The sequence below is a fragment of the Saccopteryx leptura genome, chromosome 2 (genome assembly GCF_036850995.1).
Source record: "Saccopteryx leptura isolate mSacLep1 chromosome 2, mSacLep1_pri_phased_curated, whole genome shotgun sequence".
In the NCBI taxonomy this organism is placed as follows: domain Eukaryota; kingdom Metazoa; phylum Chordata; class Mammalia; order Chiroptera; family Emballonuridae; genus Saccopteryx; species Saccopteryx leptura.
Genome location: NC_089504.1, coordinates 36,468,477 through 36,483,283, shown reverse-complemented (window position 1 = coordinate 36,483,283; position 14,807 = coordinate 36,468,477). Strand labels below are relative to the sequence as shown.

Here is a 14,807-nt window from a genome sequence, read left to right as displayed (position 1 = left end):
TTTTACAATTGCAACAAAAAAATAAAATATCTAGGATGTGAAGGACCTATATACTGAAAACTACAAAGCATTATTGAAAGAAATTGAAAAAGACACAACAAAATGGAAAAATATTCCATGTTCATGGATCAGAAGAATCAAGATAATTAAAATGACCATATTACCCAAAGTAATATACAAATTTAATGCAATGTCCATTAAAATCCCAATTTCATTTTTTAAAGAAATAGAACAAAAAATCACCAGGTTTGTATGGAACCATAAAAAACCCCAAATAGCCAAAGCAATCATGGGGGAAAAAAATGAAGCCAGAAGTATCATACTACCTGACCTCAAATTATACTAGAGAGCCACCATGGTATTGGCAGATAAACAGACATACAGACCAGTGGAACATAACTGAGAGCCCAGAAATAAAGCCAAATATACATGGACAAATAATTTTTGACAAAGGAGCCAAAAACACATGATGGAGGAAAATAAGCCTCTTTAATAAATGGTTGCTGGGAAAATTGAAAAGCCACATGCAAAAGAATAAAACTTGACTACAGTTTTTCCCTTTGCTTTCTGAGAATTAAAATTGGAATTGCTTAATTCATCTGATCACATAATAGCAGCAGGCTGTGAAGGCCAGGGCCCTGGGTGATCCCCAGATTCAGCTTTAACTCACTGGATGTGGCCTTGAGGTCACCCCCATCTCTGGACTTGGGTCTCTCTAGCTTTGAAGTGAGCAGTTGGCCCGGATGACCCCCTCCCCCATCCTACCTGTCTGTAATAGTGATATGCAAAGAATGAGGCCCCGGACTCCTCCAGATCTCCTCCCACAACTGCCCCCACACATTCAGATGCCCCCCTTGGCAGCGCTCAAACCCTCTCTCCCTACTATCTCATATCCTTGAAAAGGCCAAAGGAGTCAGGCAGGGTAGAAATTGCCATGCCCATTTCATAGTTAGGAAAACTGAGGTTCAGAGAGGACAATCTGTTTGCTGAAGGACAGGACAGTTTAGGTGGCAAAGATGAACTTAAACCCATTCCTCCAACTCCTAGTCTAGAGCCCTTTTCTCTAGCCGCCAGCTACTGCTTAGATGAAAAAGGCAGAAGGGGGTGGACTTTTCTTCACATCCAAGTTTGGGGTCCTGAAGCTCCAAACATCAAATCTCAGAGGTACTTGGAGGTCATTTTGTCTGTCTTTGTGGGTGTTCACCTGCTTCCTATGTGTGGTCTCTGTTAGAGAGGACAGTACCCAGGGGGACAGCCTCAGACCCCAGGGACTAGGTCATCCACCAGGCCAGTGTTTCTCAAACTTCTGACCAGAAGAAGCCTTTCTCAGACTCTCCCTGCCATTCCAATCTACTGATGCAGAAAGATGGTCCTCGGGAAGGGGCCGGCAAGGACATAGGCTGCCCTCTGCCTTTGTTCTCTCAGGCAAAGGGTAGGGTGGGCACAGCTGGGGGCAGTTTGCCAGGCCCATCCACCGTCCTCCCTGGGAGGTAGGCACAGTGGCTGCCCCAGCAGCAGGCCTGTGGCCCAAGGACACACATGCAGATAATTAGTCCCAATCAGGATGAGCCCAAACTGCTGATGAAGCAAGAACTGACTGGCCATGTCACTGGTTTGCAAATAGTGAACAGTTTCTGAACCGTGGCCCTGGCTGTAGTGCAGAGGTTTAACTTAATATTTAATGTGGCATATAAACGACGGAGAGAAATCGACTCGTCTCTAATGAGATCTTCCCTAGGCAGCCCAGAGTGTGAGGGCTGGAGCTGCATGGAGGCCCCCTGCCCAACCCCTCCCCCAGACACAGGGCTGGCACGCCCCAGCTAGAGCCTGGGGTCAGGATCACAGTCCAACCATGGGAAAAGGTAAGGCCTGGGGCTGGAAGACTCATGCTCTCCCCTGAAGAGTTCAGAACTGTGTCAGCACATCCAATAACAGGTGGAATCCAATTAAGACCACGTGGCGGTGTGGAGACCCACTCTACCGGAACAGCTTCTGGGGGCATTCCTTCAAGGTGTTCTAACATTTCGTAGTGGGGTCAGCAACTGCCCCCTAGACAGTGTTTTGAAAATTTGTGGGGCTTTCCCACGACTGAAGGGCATTATTGGTTTATAGTGGAACAGTCCCATGAAATAGTTTTCCTTCATTCTACACTATTGTCATATCTTGCCAAACATTCATATAGGTGAAAAATCTGTTTGTAATTATTTAAATCCAGAACCGAACATACAAATGTGAACTTACAATTTCCACGATCTTATAATACTCTGAATTTTCTAGGAGTACAACTACCGTGTGAGCCGGCCAAAGAGCGTGCCTTGTTTTACCTGGCACTTTGCCAGAGCTGCTCACCTATTGGCAAAGCCACGCTCACAGTAGGAGTCAGTGTAAGTTCCTGTGTCCACACTCTTACATAAGCCTGTGTTCAGGGCTACTGCATTCACCCTGATTCTGGGCACGGGGCAAGCCTCAGACGGCTTCATTCAGTCTTGCAGTTAGACACAGAGTATTTACTTTTCAAAGACACAGCATTTCATTATAAACAATTTCACTTTTTTTTCATCTCATAGTTAAGGAATTATTTTGATTTTATTTGAAATCAGATCTGAAGACAGGCTATATTTTTATGGACTTAATTTCAGGAGAGCAAAGAGGCATTATTAATATTTGCTAACCCAAGGGGACAAGAAGCTGGATGGGACTGGGCAGAGAAGCCCGATTTGAGCACAGTACCACAATGCCTGTCAAGCAGGAAGAGGGACTGGGGATCTTCTGCTAAATCCTCACATACATGCATCTGACATGCATGTATGTGTTTGTGCCTCTGTATGTATGTCCTTTATATTTTTTCACACTAATGGGATCATACTTAACACATTCTTCTACAAGCTGTTTACTTAAAAATATATCTTGAACATTGCCTGACCAGTGGTGGTGCCATGGATAGAGCACAGACTTGGGATGCTGAGGTCCCAGGTTAGAAATCCCAAGGTTGCTGGCTTGAGCAGAGGCTCCTCTGGCTTGAGCACAGGTTCACCACCTTGAGCTTGGGGCCGCCAGCTTGAGCCCAGGGTTGCTGGCTTGAGAATGGGATCAACGATTGACCCCATGGTTGCTGGCTTGAGCCTAAGGTTGCTAGCTTGAGCAAGAGGTCACTGGCTTGGCTGGAGCTCCCCCGATCAAGGCATATATGAGAAGCAATCAATGAGCAACTAAAGTGCCACAACCATGATTTGATGCTTCTCATCTCTCTCCCTTCCTGTGTCTTTCTCTCTCACACACACTGTATACACACACACACACACACACACACACACAAATATATATAGCTTGGACACTTATTCATATTAGCATAGACAGCTCTACTTAGTTTTTCTTTCTTCCTTTTTTTTGTATTTCTCTGAAGTGAGGAGCAAGAAGGCAGAGAGACAGACTCTCACATATGCCTGACAGGGATCCACTCAGCAAGCCACCTAGGGGGTGATGCTCTGTCCATCTGGGGCATTGCTCCATTGCAACCAGAGCCATTCTAGCGCCTGAGGTGGAGGCCATGGAGCCATCCTCAGCACCTGGGCCAACTTTTACTCCAATGGAGCCTTGGCTGCAGGAGGGGAAGAGAGAGACAGAGAGAGAGGAGAGAGGGAAGGGTGGAGAAGCAGATGGGCACTTCTCCTGTGTGCCCTGGCTGGAATCGAACCTGGGACTTCACACACCGGGCCGATGCTCTACCATTGAGCCAACCGGCCAGGGCCTATTTAGTTCTTCTTAATGGTTGTATAGTATTTTGTTTTGTGAAGGAGCCATAATTTATTTAATCAGCTCCTATTGATAGACACTGTTGTTTGCCGTTATAAATAATACTGTAATTAATAAACAGATGTAAGTGTCACTGTGCGTCTGTGCGAATAAATCTGTGAGATAAAGTCCTAACTATGCATATAAACGTTCTAGGTTAGAGGGTAGGTGTGTGCATTTAAAATTTTGATAGATATTGCCAGATTTTCCTTCAGAAAAAGATTGCACTGATTTATACACTTGTAACAGTGTATGAAAATATCTGTTTCTCATACCCTAACACTGGACCTCAAGAAACATTTTGATTTTTGATAAGTAGTAGGTTTTTTGAAAAGTGGCTCATGATTGTCTTAATTTGCAGTTTTAAAGTTATGAGTCAGGGGCATCTCTTTTCATATGCTGTTGGACATCCACATTTCTCAGTGACTTTCTTATTTATATTCTTTACCTGTTTTTTCAACTGACTTTTTTCCCTTTATTCATTTCTAAAGCTCTTTAGGAATTAGGGAAATTAGCTCTTTGTCATCTGTGTTCTACTTTCTTCCCTCCAATTTTATTCTTACTCTTTTTCCATACATACAAAAGATTTATATTTACATAGTCATTTATATAATTTTTCTTTGTCTTTTATATTTGCAACAGATTTTAAAAGGCCTTAACCACTCTAAGATTATAAAAAATTTCCTTTGTGTTTCTTTTCTAGTTTTATTTTTTTACATTTAAAGTTTGATCAACCTGGAATTTACTTTGATATAAAAAGTGAGGTATGGCTCCAACAGGCCCAGCTGTCCCAGTGCCATTAACTGAACGATTAATTTTTATTTTCTCTACTGATTTGAAGTGTTGCATTTATAAATTCCCAGTATATTTAAATCTATTTTTGGACTCTCTATGCTGTTCCATTTGTCTACTTACTTCAGTTTCAGTAACAAATACTTTTAATTATTGTAACTTTATCATAATATTTTTAAATATGCTGTTTTCCTCATTTCTCTATTTAAAAAATTTTCTAGCTATCTCTGAGTGTTTATTTATCCAGTATGCAGTGTCATTTTGTCAAGTTCCAAAAAAAAAAAAAAATCCTGTTATTTTTATAGGATTGCTTTGAATTAATAGATTACTTAGAGGAAACTGACATCTTTATGATATAGAGTCTTCCTTTCCAAGAACAAACTATATTTCTCCATCTATTCTATATTCCTGTGTAGAGTTTTAAATTTATCCCTCAGCATTCTATTACATATTTTTGGTGCTATTATAAATATTCTATTATGTTTCTAGCTAGCTATTATTTACTTATGTGAAAATTAATGATTATATTTGTAATATAATATATTTTAAATCTATATAATAAGTAGATTTGAAATACATATTTATAATTAGGATACTTCTAAATTTCAAAATTAAGTATAATTTCGACTTTGGTCTGGAATATTTATATATTTTTTCTGCGTGATAATGTAACTTTTAAATGGATAAATCAAACTACAAATAAGTTTTTGGCCGAAGGTTTACCTGAAAACCCAGCCCATACCCAGACTGGCCACTTGGGCCTATTGAAGCCTCTTGCAGACCCTTGGACTGCTAAACCATCCAGCTGGCTTTTGGCACCAACCGTAGATCAGGGTGTTCAACTCAAATTCCTCTGCAGGCAGGCTCTCAGATAGACGAGAGCGTGGCTGGCTGGGGCCCGTGTTGAGGGGTGGCTGCCTCTGAGCCCCTGCCTACCACGACCATGTAGATGAATATGGCCCAGTGTGGCCAGAGCTTCTGATTTTTTCAAGGGAAGCCAGAAACTCAGATTTAAACATTTTAAATGTTGACTCAAATTTGTAAAAGTCCTGTATGGGCCCAACTTCCCATATCTGTGGGCTAGATTGTCCTTTGTCCAGTCTGCTCTTCAGTAGACTAGAGTCTCAGAAGTGCAACCACAGTCTCAGTGCTTACTGGCTCCTTTTCCTCCCAGATAGGCTGTGCACAGATGGTAGAAGAGACCTACTGGTGATCGGCCTAAAGCCAAGCTTCCCGTGAACCCCAATCCCAACAGCAACAGCAGAGCCTCCCTCTGCAGAGAAGTCCCCTCGGGGATCTCATTGGATCCTTAAAGGGCTCTGAGAGACCAGGACCATTTTACAGATAGAGACACTGGGGCTCAGCAATGCATCCAAAGCCAGACAGCAAGGAAGTGAACAAGGGACCAAGTCATTCTTGCCACTTGACTGATCCCCAACACGGTGCCTAAATCTATAAACAGGGCCGCACTGCTTCTGCCTGAATCCTGTGAGCCCCAGTGCTGGCAGACCTATCAGCCCAGGTCTCAAAGCAGGCCCTTCCTGCTCTGTAACCTTGTCTTGTCCGGCCACCTCCTCGAAAGTTCTAACTTGAGTCCAACCTCCAGCTTCCGTGATGCAACTACAGCCTACCTGCATTTCAAAGTGCCTCTGTCTCTGTCACTACACTGAGTCCCGTCTACCAGTTTACAGAGACATCCTGCTAACTCAGGCTGGACCCAAAGGCTCTGGCCCAGGGGCCACCTCAGTCCCTACTGTCTGTACAGCATCCGAGACTGAGTCCTGCCTGCCAGGTGGGAGCATCTCCCAGAGCTGGCAGCGGAACTATCCCAGTGCTGCTGGAGCGGGGAGGGGGTCTGTCTGGGTCCTTCCTGCCCAGCCCCTTCTGCAGCAACAATCCCAGCAACGACCAGCCACCAAGAGGGGGCTCTGAGAAATAATAATGGTCCTGGGTGCTTGCTATATGCTAGACAAATGTCTAAGCATCTTATACGCATGAGTCCTCACAACGCTATGGGGTAGGTGTGATCGCCATTCCCATTTTAGAGATAAAAGAAAAAACACCATAGCTCATAATTCTTATAGAACTTACTGAAGTTTACACAGCTAGTCAATGACAAGTTCAAACCCTGCAGCGGGCCTCCAGGGCCCCAAATCTTCATCTTTACACTGATAGCTGAAAGGGCAGGCCCTGGGCCTTCCAGAAAGGCAGCTGCTTTGCATACACCAAGCACCTTTCAGCCTAGACCTCCTGCCCTTCTTGACTCAACCTCTGCTTGGAAATCTGAAATGCCAGCAACAATCTGCCAGGAGGCCCACACATCCCTGAGGCTGGAGCCAACCGGGGCTCCCCATCTCATGAGGTAGATAAATCCTAAAGATCTGTGAACACTCAGCCCCCCACACAGGGGATCCTAAAATCACCAGGCCTCCCTGACACAGCGACTCCCCCCACCCCTCCCAGCCCACAGTCCCTGTGGCATTTGTTCTCCTCCGGTATCATCGGAGCAATCTACAGCTGTGTCTTGTGGCAGCCACAACCCCTGACCCCAGCAGTCTCCTGCGTGACCTGTTCCAGGACCTCATAATCTCATTAAAACAAAAATGACCATTCAAGTGCAAAAGCACCAAAAAGCCATTCTTCCTACCACATAGGCATTCTCAATCTCTCCTCTCTCTCTCTCTCTCACCCCACCCCCCGCCATTCATCCCCCACACCCCAAGTGCCCTCACCTGTCACAATGGGGTAGGTCTGCGGCCCAGGCACGCTGCTCCCAATGTCGGCGGGGGTGGGGCTGGCCAGGCTGGCTTTCATGTCGTCTAGCCCGCCAGTCAGTGAGGCCATGGCTGAATAATCAGGGGTCTGAAAGAGAAAACAAACAGAGATGTCTCAGCATCGAGCTTCTAAAGTACCCCAGGCACATGCCACTGCCACATTCCAGGCCCGGACACCTCGCTGGGCTGCCGGGCCAGTACCAGGACCTCAGGGGGCTCACGAACACCCAGATGCCGAGAGGGCAGATTCGGCTCGACAGAACACGCCAGTGTCTAGAACTGACAGTTCTACCCAGGTGAGGAGGTGGGCAGAATTCAGTGTAGCTTCACAAGAACTCAAACCCCGCTCTCCGTGGTCGGCAGGCTCCCCTCGCCCAGCCCCCGCCACCAGACAACCAACCTGCATCTTCAATGCGGGGAGAGAGACATCAGCAACCAGAACTGAGGCAGAAATAAGAGCCTGCTGCCAAGAGGGCAGAAAGAAAGGTTTCTGATTCTGTGCTCTCACACCATAGACATAGAGCCACAAACGGGTTAACAGAAATACAGGGCATCATCCAATCCAAACCCATATTTCACAATGAATAAACTGAGGCTCAAGGGGAAAAGGGCCTTGCCCAAAGCCCACCGGGCAGATCACAGTGCAGGGGATGGTTCAGCATAACCTCTTACCCCAAATTCAATACATCAAGTCAACTGACAGTTTGGCAAGTGTCTGAGGATTCTGGAAGCATGGAAACACCTGTGTGCTAAAAACTGTGAGGTGCATATATCTGATTTACCGAGTCCACGCCAACCATGTGCACTTGGCCCATCAGTCATGCTCCTTCCTTTAAGCCATTTCATGAAAGCAGTGCTTGCCATGAGTCATTTCCTTGGCATCCAAGCCCACTGTCAGAATGGTCTCCAGAGACGGCAGCAAAGATGCCACCTGGGTCTGCCCATTCAAGAACAGACTAAATTATAAGCGTGAGTGACAGCCTCTTCCTCTCACCCAACCCTCAGGGATATTTTCAGGTAAAGAAAATATTTACAAACACCTAAGCCAAAGGCTTTAGTTGTGCATGCCATGCTCTGGTGTGGGGCGTTCCCTCCAGGATCCTGGCATTGTCAATGGAAGACACGTTCTTGTTTGTCCAGAATTATGTCCTTGGCAGACAGGGAGAGGGAAGCAAGCAGTTTTCTGAAAGGAGTTGCGTGCGCCCTGGGTAGCATAATGAGGACTGAACCACAGGGAGGGGACCCAGAGGAGCCGCCAGGCAAGTGGCAGGCAGAGGGAACTCAGACCTAGGCACATTCCTGGCGCTTTCCTCTGCAAATGAATTAGAAAGTGCTTCCTGGGCCGCTCAGATGCCAACCAGAGAGGATGGCAGCGTGAGTCCAGGAGGAGCTGCAGGCGCAGTGGCTGAAACGGAGCCTGGCTGAGGACAGTCTGGCCCGAGCTCCCAGCCTCGTCCATCATCTCTGGCAGAGGCTGATTCTGAAACACAGAGAAGAGCACTGGCCTGAAGCCAGCCCAGGTGCTTCTAAGGGAGAAGGACAAGATAGGGACACGCCTCCCTGACATCAGGAATCACTGGAAAGCTGCAGTAATTAAGACAGTGGGGGATTGGCATCAGGACAGAAAAATAGACCAACGAAACAGAAGCGAGTCCAGAAACTGACTCGTGCATATACGGAACCCTGATGCATGAGGGAGGCGGCGTATAAATCAGTGAAGGATGACTCCAATGAACAGTGCGGGGTAACCTGCTAGCCATTCAGAAACAAGAGGGAAAAAGCAATCGGATCTTTACTTTACACCAGGCACAAATATCAATTCCAGGTAGATTAGAGACCTAAATATGAAAGGCAAAAGCATTGATGTGGGCAGCTCTAGGTCCAGCCAAAAATCTTAGGGAACAAGTCTGCCCTTCATGAAAAAGAAAACAAGCGGCCCTGGGATGCTCACACAGGATTCTCAGTTGCTGTGAGGACAGTAATGGGTCCCAATCAGACTGCCATTCTTCCCCAGTGATTCTGCCACCAGGAAGTCCTTCCTGACTACCATTTTCCAGGAGGCGGAAGTCCTGCCTTCACTCTGTTGATCCTTACAAGTGGTGCCACGGCATAAGCTTCACAACCACGTCAAAAGCTCACACTTATCAATCACTTACTCTGCGTCAGGAGCTTTGCCTGTATCGTCCCATTTAATCCTCACAATCCCTCCATGTGGTAGGTTCTTTGCTATCCTCATTTTACAAATGAAGAAAACTGAGACTTCTATTACAGAGGGAAAGTGGCTTACCTAAAATTACATAGCTTTTAGGTGCCAGGGCCAGGATTCAAACCCAGGTTCACCTAACTCCAAAGTCTTGACAGTCACCCTAATTATTTTCATACCATAGTACATCTTGACCCTTTAACATATATGAAGTCAATTTGCTAGTACCAACATTTTTAAAAAATGAAATTATAATGGACCAGAACAGGAAATATCCAAGGGTCTCACACATAGGAAAAGTTCTGTTTGTAAATCTTTGTTCCACATATAAGTAGATATGTATGTACTAAGTGGAAATGAAAATATATTTCTTGCTATAGGTCACAACCAGCAGTCTTCATTCCATGAAATGAGGAGCTGTTGGGGAAAGGTCACTGTCTAGACTTCATCCCGCATCTGTAGAATGGCCTTGGTCATGGCGTTAGCCTCCTAACTTGCTAAGATGAAACTGTGAAGTAAAGCTCACCGGAAGCAGCTCTTTCAGTTCATTGGTATGTGCAAAGGCAGGAGATCAAAATGCCTCTGATAAAGGTCTGTCTCTTCCTAGATGGCATCTGCTGGAGTTTCTGGGATCCCAGGGGTGGGGATGATGCCTCCTTCCTCTCTGTGCACCTGAGTGCCCTCATGGAGACCTGAGCACACAGGCTGTTGTTCAGCATTTATTGAGCCTCTCTTGTGTGCAAGGTAACAACATGTGAAGACCAGGCATGCTCTTTGACCTTCATCCACAAACCCCAAGGGAAATGACACATGGTCCTAGAAGCTCCATCCATGAGAGATAAGAGCACAAAGTCATTAATTTTTACAAGATGGGAAGTGGTCAGGAAAGGTTTCTTGGGGCAGGCTGTACTCAACCTGGGTCTAAGCAATCCCTGACCAAGGCTGAGAAGAGCTGAAGGAAAGCTCAGAGGTTAAAGATCAGGAGTGACTCAGAAATAGGACACAGGGGCCCTGGCCAGTTGGCTCAACAGAAGAGTGTTGGCTTAGCACGTGGGAGTCCCAGGTTTGATTCCTGGGCAGGGCACACAGGAGAAGTGACCATCTGCTTCTCTACCCCTCCTCCTCATCTCTATCTCTATCTCTGTCTCTGTCTCTCTCTCTCCCCTCCTCCCGCAACCATGGCTCATTGAGCAAGTTGGCTCCAGGCACTGAGGATGGCCCCATGGCTTCTCGTCAGGTGCTAAAACAGCTCTGTTGCCAAGCAACAAAACAGCAGCCCAGATGGGCAGTGCATTGCTGGGTAGGGGGCTTGCTGGGTGGATCCCGGTTGGGGCATGCAGGAGTCTGTCTCTGCCTCCCTACCTCTCACTCAAGAGAAGAGAAGGGAAGGGAAGGGAAGGGAAGGGAAGGGAAGGGAAGGGGAGGGAAGGGAAGGGAAGAGGAAGGGGAGGGAAGAGGAAGGGGAAGGGAGGGAAGGGGAAGGAGGGAGGGAAGGGAGGGAAGGGAAGGGAAGGGAAGGGAAGGGAAGGGAAGGGAAGGGAAGGGAAAAGGGAAAGGGAAAGGGAAAGGGAAGGGGAAGGGGAAGGGGAAGGGGAAGGGGAAGGGGAAGGGGAAGGGGAAGGGGAGGGGGAAGGGGAAGGGGAAGGGAAGGGAAGGAAAGGAAACAGGACACAGGTCAATAGTTAGAGAGGGTGAAAGTAGAAGAGGTAAAGGTGGAAAGGCCTACAAGCTGGGATTTGACTGTGAAAGGCGTGCACAATGAACACATGGAGGAACAAATGAACAAGTGACCCTTTGGAGGGCCAGGCAGCATCTCAGCTGAGAGACAGCATCCCTGCACCCTCTCCACCCACTGCTGAGCCTTCCCCACCCTAGACTCCAGGCTGGAAGCTGGGTCTGCAAAAGAAAGCTGCTATTTCCCCTCAAAAAGCAGAGCCATCCTGGGTTTAAGGGAATTACAAGAGGAGACATCCTGCCTTTTAATTTATTTAATGTCCACATAGAAGGGCCTTTTTACTATTTGATTTTGCTTTTGTCAACAAATTCACTATCAAAGTTTGTTCAATCACTTAAACAGTTAGGTTTGGATCATCTTTTTAAGACATAAAATCTTCAACTTGTGCTATACATGTGAGAGAAGGTCCAGAAATCCAGTCGCCCAACCACCACTGGCGGCCAGAGGGTAAAAGGAACTTCCCTAAAGAGCTGGGGCTCAGGGGCTGGCAGGACTTGGAAACCAGCCCTCGCTGCCTTTTCCCGCTGTGCCTCCACCATTACCACCTCCCAGGGCTGGCCTGAGCCCAGTCTCTCTGCTTCAGTGGGACCCACAGCTCTTACTCTGCTCCTGCATGCTGTGTGATTATTCCCTAAGTTCTCATCACCGTCTGTGTCTCTGAATTGCTTGTGATTTTTAAAGGCAACTGCACTCTCCCCAGTCTCCTGGGCTCCCTGGAACTCTGCTATACCACTGCTCCTCAGCCACTCCAGACACTCTCCTACCTCTGCCTGGAGGACCCAATTCACTCTCATTCAGTGAACTCATACATTGTCCACAGGTCCCAGTTCAAATGCCACTTTCTCCGTGAAGCCATTCCTGAGCCCTCTACACTTCTACAAAGAAATTGTAACTCCCTCGTCTATGCTTCCATATTTGCATTTTGCACAGACCTCCATTATCACACTATTATATATATAATATATATATTATATATATATATATATATATTATATATAATGTTTGTTTATTTCCCTCTAGGTTGCCTTGAAAGCACAGAACACAAAACATCCCTAGAGCCCCCTAAGTGCTTGTTGAATGAATGAATGTATGGTCCATTAGCATGAGATTAGCCACAACATTCAAAAATTAACTAGATTAGTGCTTCCACACAGGTCCAAGTTATGCACGAACCATCTGCCTCTACTTCTCAAGTCAGGTGCTCAGAAAATATTGTCCCTTTTATAGCATTAGTTAAAGCCCCAGAAGTGCCTTCACTGGTCTGCGATGGGATCAGGCACTCATCATTGGTTAGAGGCAGTGAAAAGAAACAGCCACACAAATAACTTCTTTTTAACCCCTGGAGATACAAGCATTAGAATATTCCAATTCCATGTCAGTCCTTCCTACAGTTCATTACCGGTGAACACTATTTTCTCCCGATAAATGGTTAATTTGTCTCTGATGAAACAATTGGAACATTGGAAACCACTACATATCCCTCTTCACCTTGGCTGCCAGGAAGCTCAGTCAAATTCAGTACTCCATGGCACAACTACATCATTGCTGGCATGTGGTGCAATGATCTTCCCATTTCCTCCACATAATTTCTGGACTTTTTTTTCATTCTTAAATTAAATTAGACACCTGTAATTGTTTATTTTGCAAGACATTTCAAGTCCTTTGTGAACGTGGAGGCTGGAAGAGGTAGAAAAAAGGAAGATGGGAAGAAAGATCAGGAGAAAAAGAAGAGAGAAGGCACTTTTTCTAGTTACAGGAAAGCCAGGGGCTGAATAATGGAGGCAGAGACACTAGGAATGCACAAAGGCACACGTGTGTTTATACTGGTACACCCATGCACTTGTGAACAAAGCTGCCTGCCCCCCACCCCTGGCCACTGACAGTCACAAACAGTAGCGGAGTTCCATATTTCTACTTCTCTGAGCTCATGGAGTTCTTTCCTAGGATATCATTTTGGGCTTCTGCACCTTTCCCATCAGGGCCCCCTGTTACAGTCCTTGACTATGATCCAGAAAGAGAAATAAACTGAGGTCAGCAACTGACAAATTGTCCACTCCAATGCAACCAATTGAGATACAACTTCTCTGCCCACTACCTACTGTGAGACCTCAAGATTAAGAGCACCAGCTATGCACACCCTTCTCAGGAACACCACTCCAGATGTCTGAGCTAGAAGGACACTCAGGGACATCTTTCCCAGTCAGGAAAAGCTGTGGTATGGGGTGGGAAGAATGGACTTCATTGGCTCATTCTTATTGGTAGCATTTAGATCCTTGAGCCCCTCCCCCCCCCATGGTATAAAGAACAGGAAACTAGGAGTGATAACATGGGGTTCTTGCCTTAGCTCTACCTCTTTGTCACTTGTGAGGCCTTAGGCAAGCCAGGATAGCTCTCTGAGCCTTGTTTTCCTCATTAGTAAAATAAGATTTAGATCTAACCCCTTGCTATCTGCTTACCAGGGTGGCTGAGGATCTGAAGGAGAAAAAGAAGGGTAGCACTCCAGAAACTAAGCAACATTAAGGGTTAAGAAATCCTAGAAGGGACTCAAGGAGGCACGCGCCCCAGGAAGGTGTATGTTGGGTATCATTTGGGTCCCTAGGAAATTACCTGGAAAAGGACTGCCTGGGGTTGCACCAAGAATTGTCTCATCAGCACGGGGCACCACTGCCATAGCATGGAGGAGAAAAGAAACAGACACGTGAGAAGGAGGCAGCATGACGGAGGGCAGCGCAGGGGAACAAGGCTGCAGGGCTGGCTACCTCAGGCGTCCACCTTAGGCCACGAGGCTTCCCCATCACTTGCTGATTCCTCCAGGCTCACTGCTGGGCCTCAGATGGCCCTGGGGAGCTGGGCCAAAGCCAGGTCAGCCACTCCCGTCCTGAGGGACCAGACACCTGCCTATTTCCATACCTACGGGGGCAGGAGGAAAGCTGGAGTAGGAGAGGCGTGTCCCGAGGGCCGAGCCCCGTGACCTGAGGCAGTCAGGTTGGGACAGGGTCTATGAGCTGGTCTCTCCCTTCACTAGCCTCTGCTTCCCCACCTGTCTGAGGACTTGCACTTGATCTCTAAGTCTCCTGCCACTGCTGACGCTCCCTGCCTCTATAACTGGCCACAGGACAACACAGAGATTTCCTCTTACACACATGAATACCGAAGCAAGAAAAGAAAGATGGAGGAGGTCCTATAGGTTAAAGACTTCGATATACATCCATCAATCACAATGTGGACCCTGATTCCAACAAACAAACTGTAAAAAAAAAATACAACTGTAAAATAAAATAGGCATGTTGAAACATTTGGAAATTGACACATTGACTGGGTATTTATTGACATTATAGAATTTGTGAATTTGTGTAATAATAATGGTATCAGGGTTATGCTTTTTAAGGCCTTATCTTTTAAAGAGTCATTTTGAAATAATAACAGATGAAGTAATATGATGTCTGGAGTTGGTTTCACAATAAAGTGAGGTTAACAAAATGTGGTATATCTATGCAGTGGAATATTAGTC

The 14,807-nt window shown here is 46.3% G+C and overlaps 1 protein-coding gene across 7 annotated transcripts in view; it reads right to left on the bottom strand.

Annotated features, from left to right (window-relative positions):
- PAX5 (paired box 5) overlaps nt 1-14,807 on the bottom strand; it is a 180,868-nt gene that overhangs the window by 70,544 nt on the left and 95,517 nt on the right. For 5 of the 7 annotated variants that reach the window (XM_066367659.1, XM_066367655.1, XM_066367658.1 and 2 more), the window contains 2 exons: nt 13,904-13,960; nt 7,317-7,446 (listed from right to left, as the gene is read on the bottom strand). In XM_066367659.1, the coding sequence (XP_066223756.1) occupies nt 7,317-7,446; nt 13,904-13,960 (187 nt within the window). The remainder of the gene's footprint in view (nt 1-7,316; nt 7,447-13,903; nt 13,961-14,807) is intronic. The other 2 variants (XM_066367657.1, XM_066367654.1) reach the window with 1 other exon arrangement.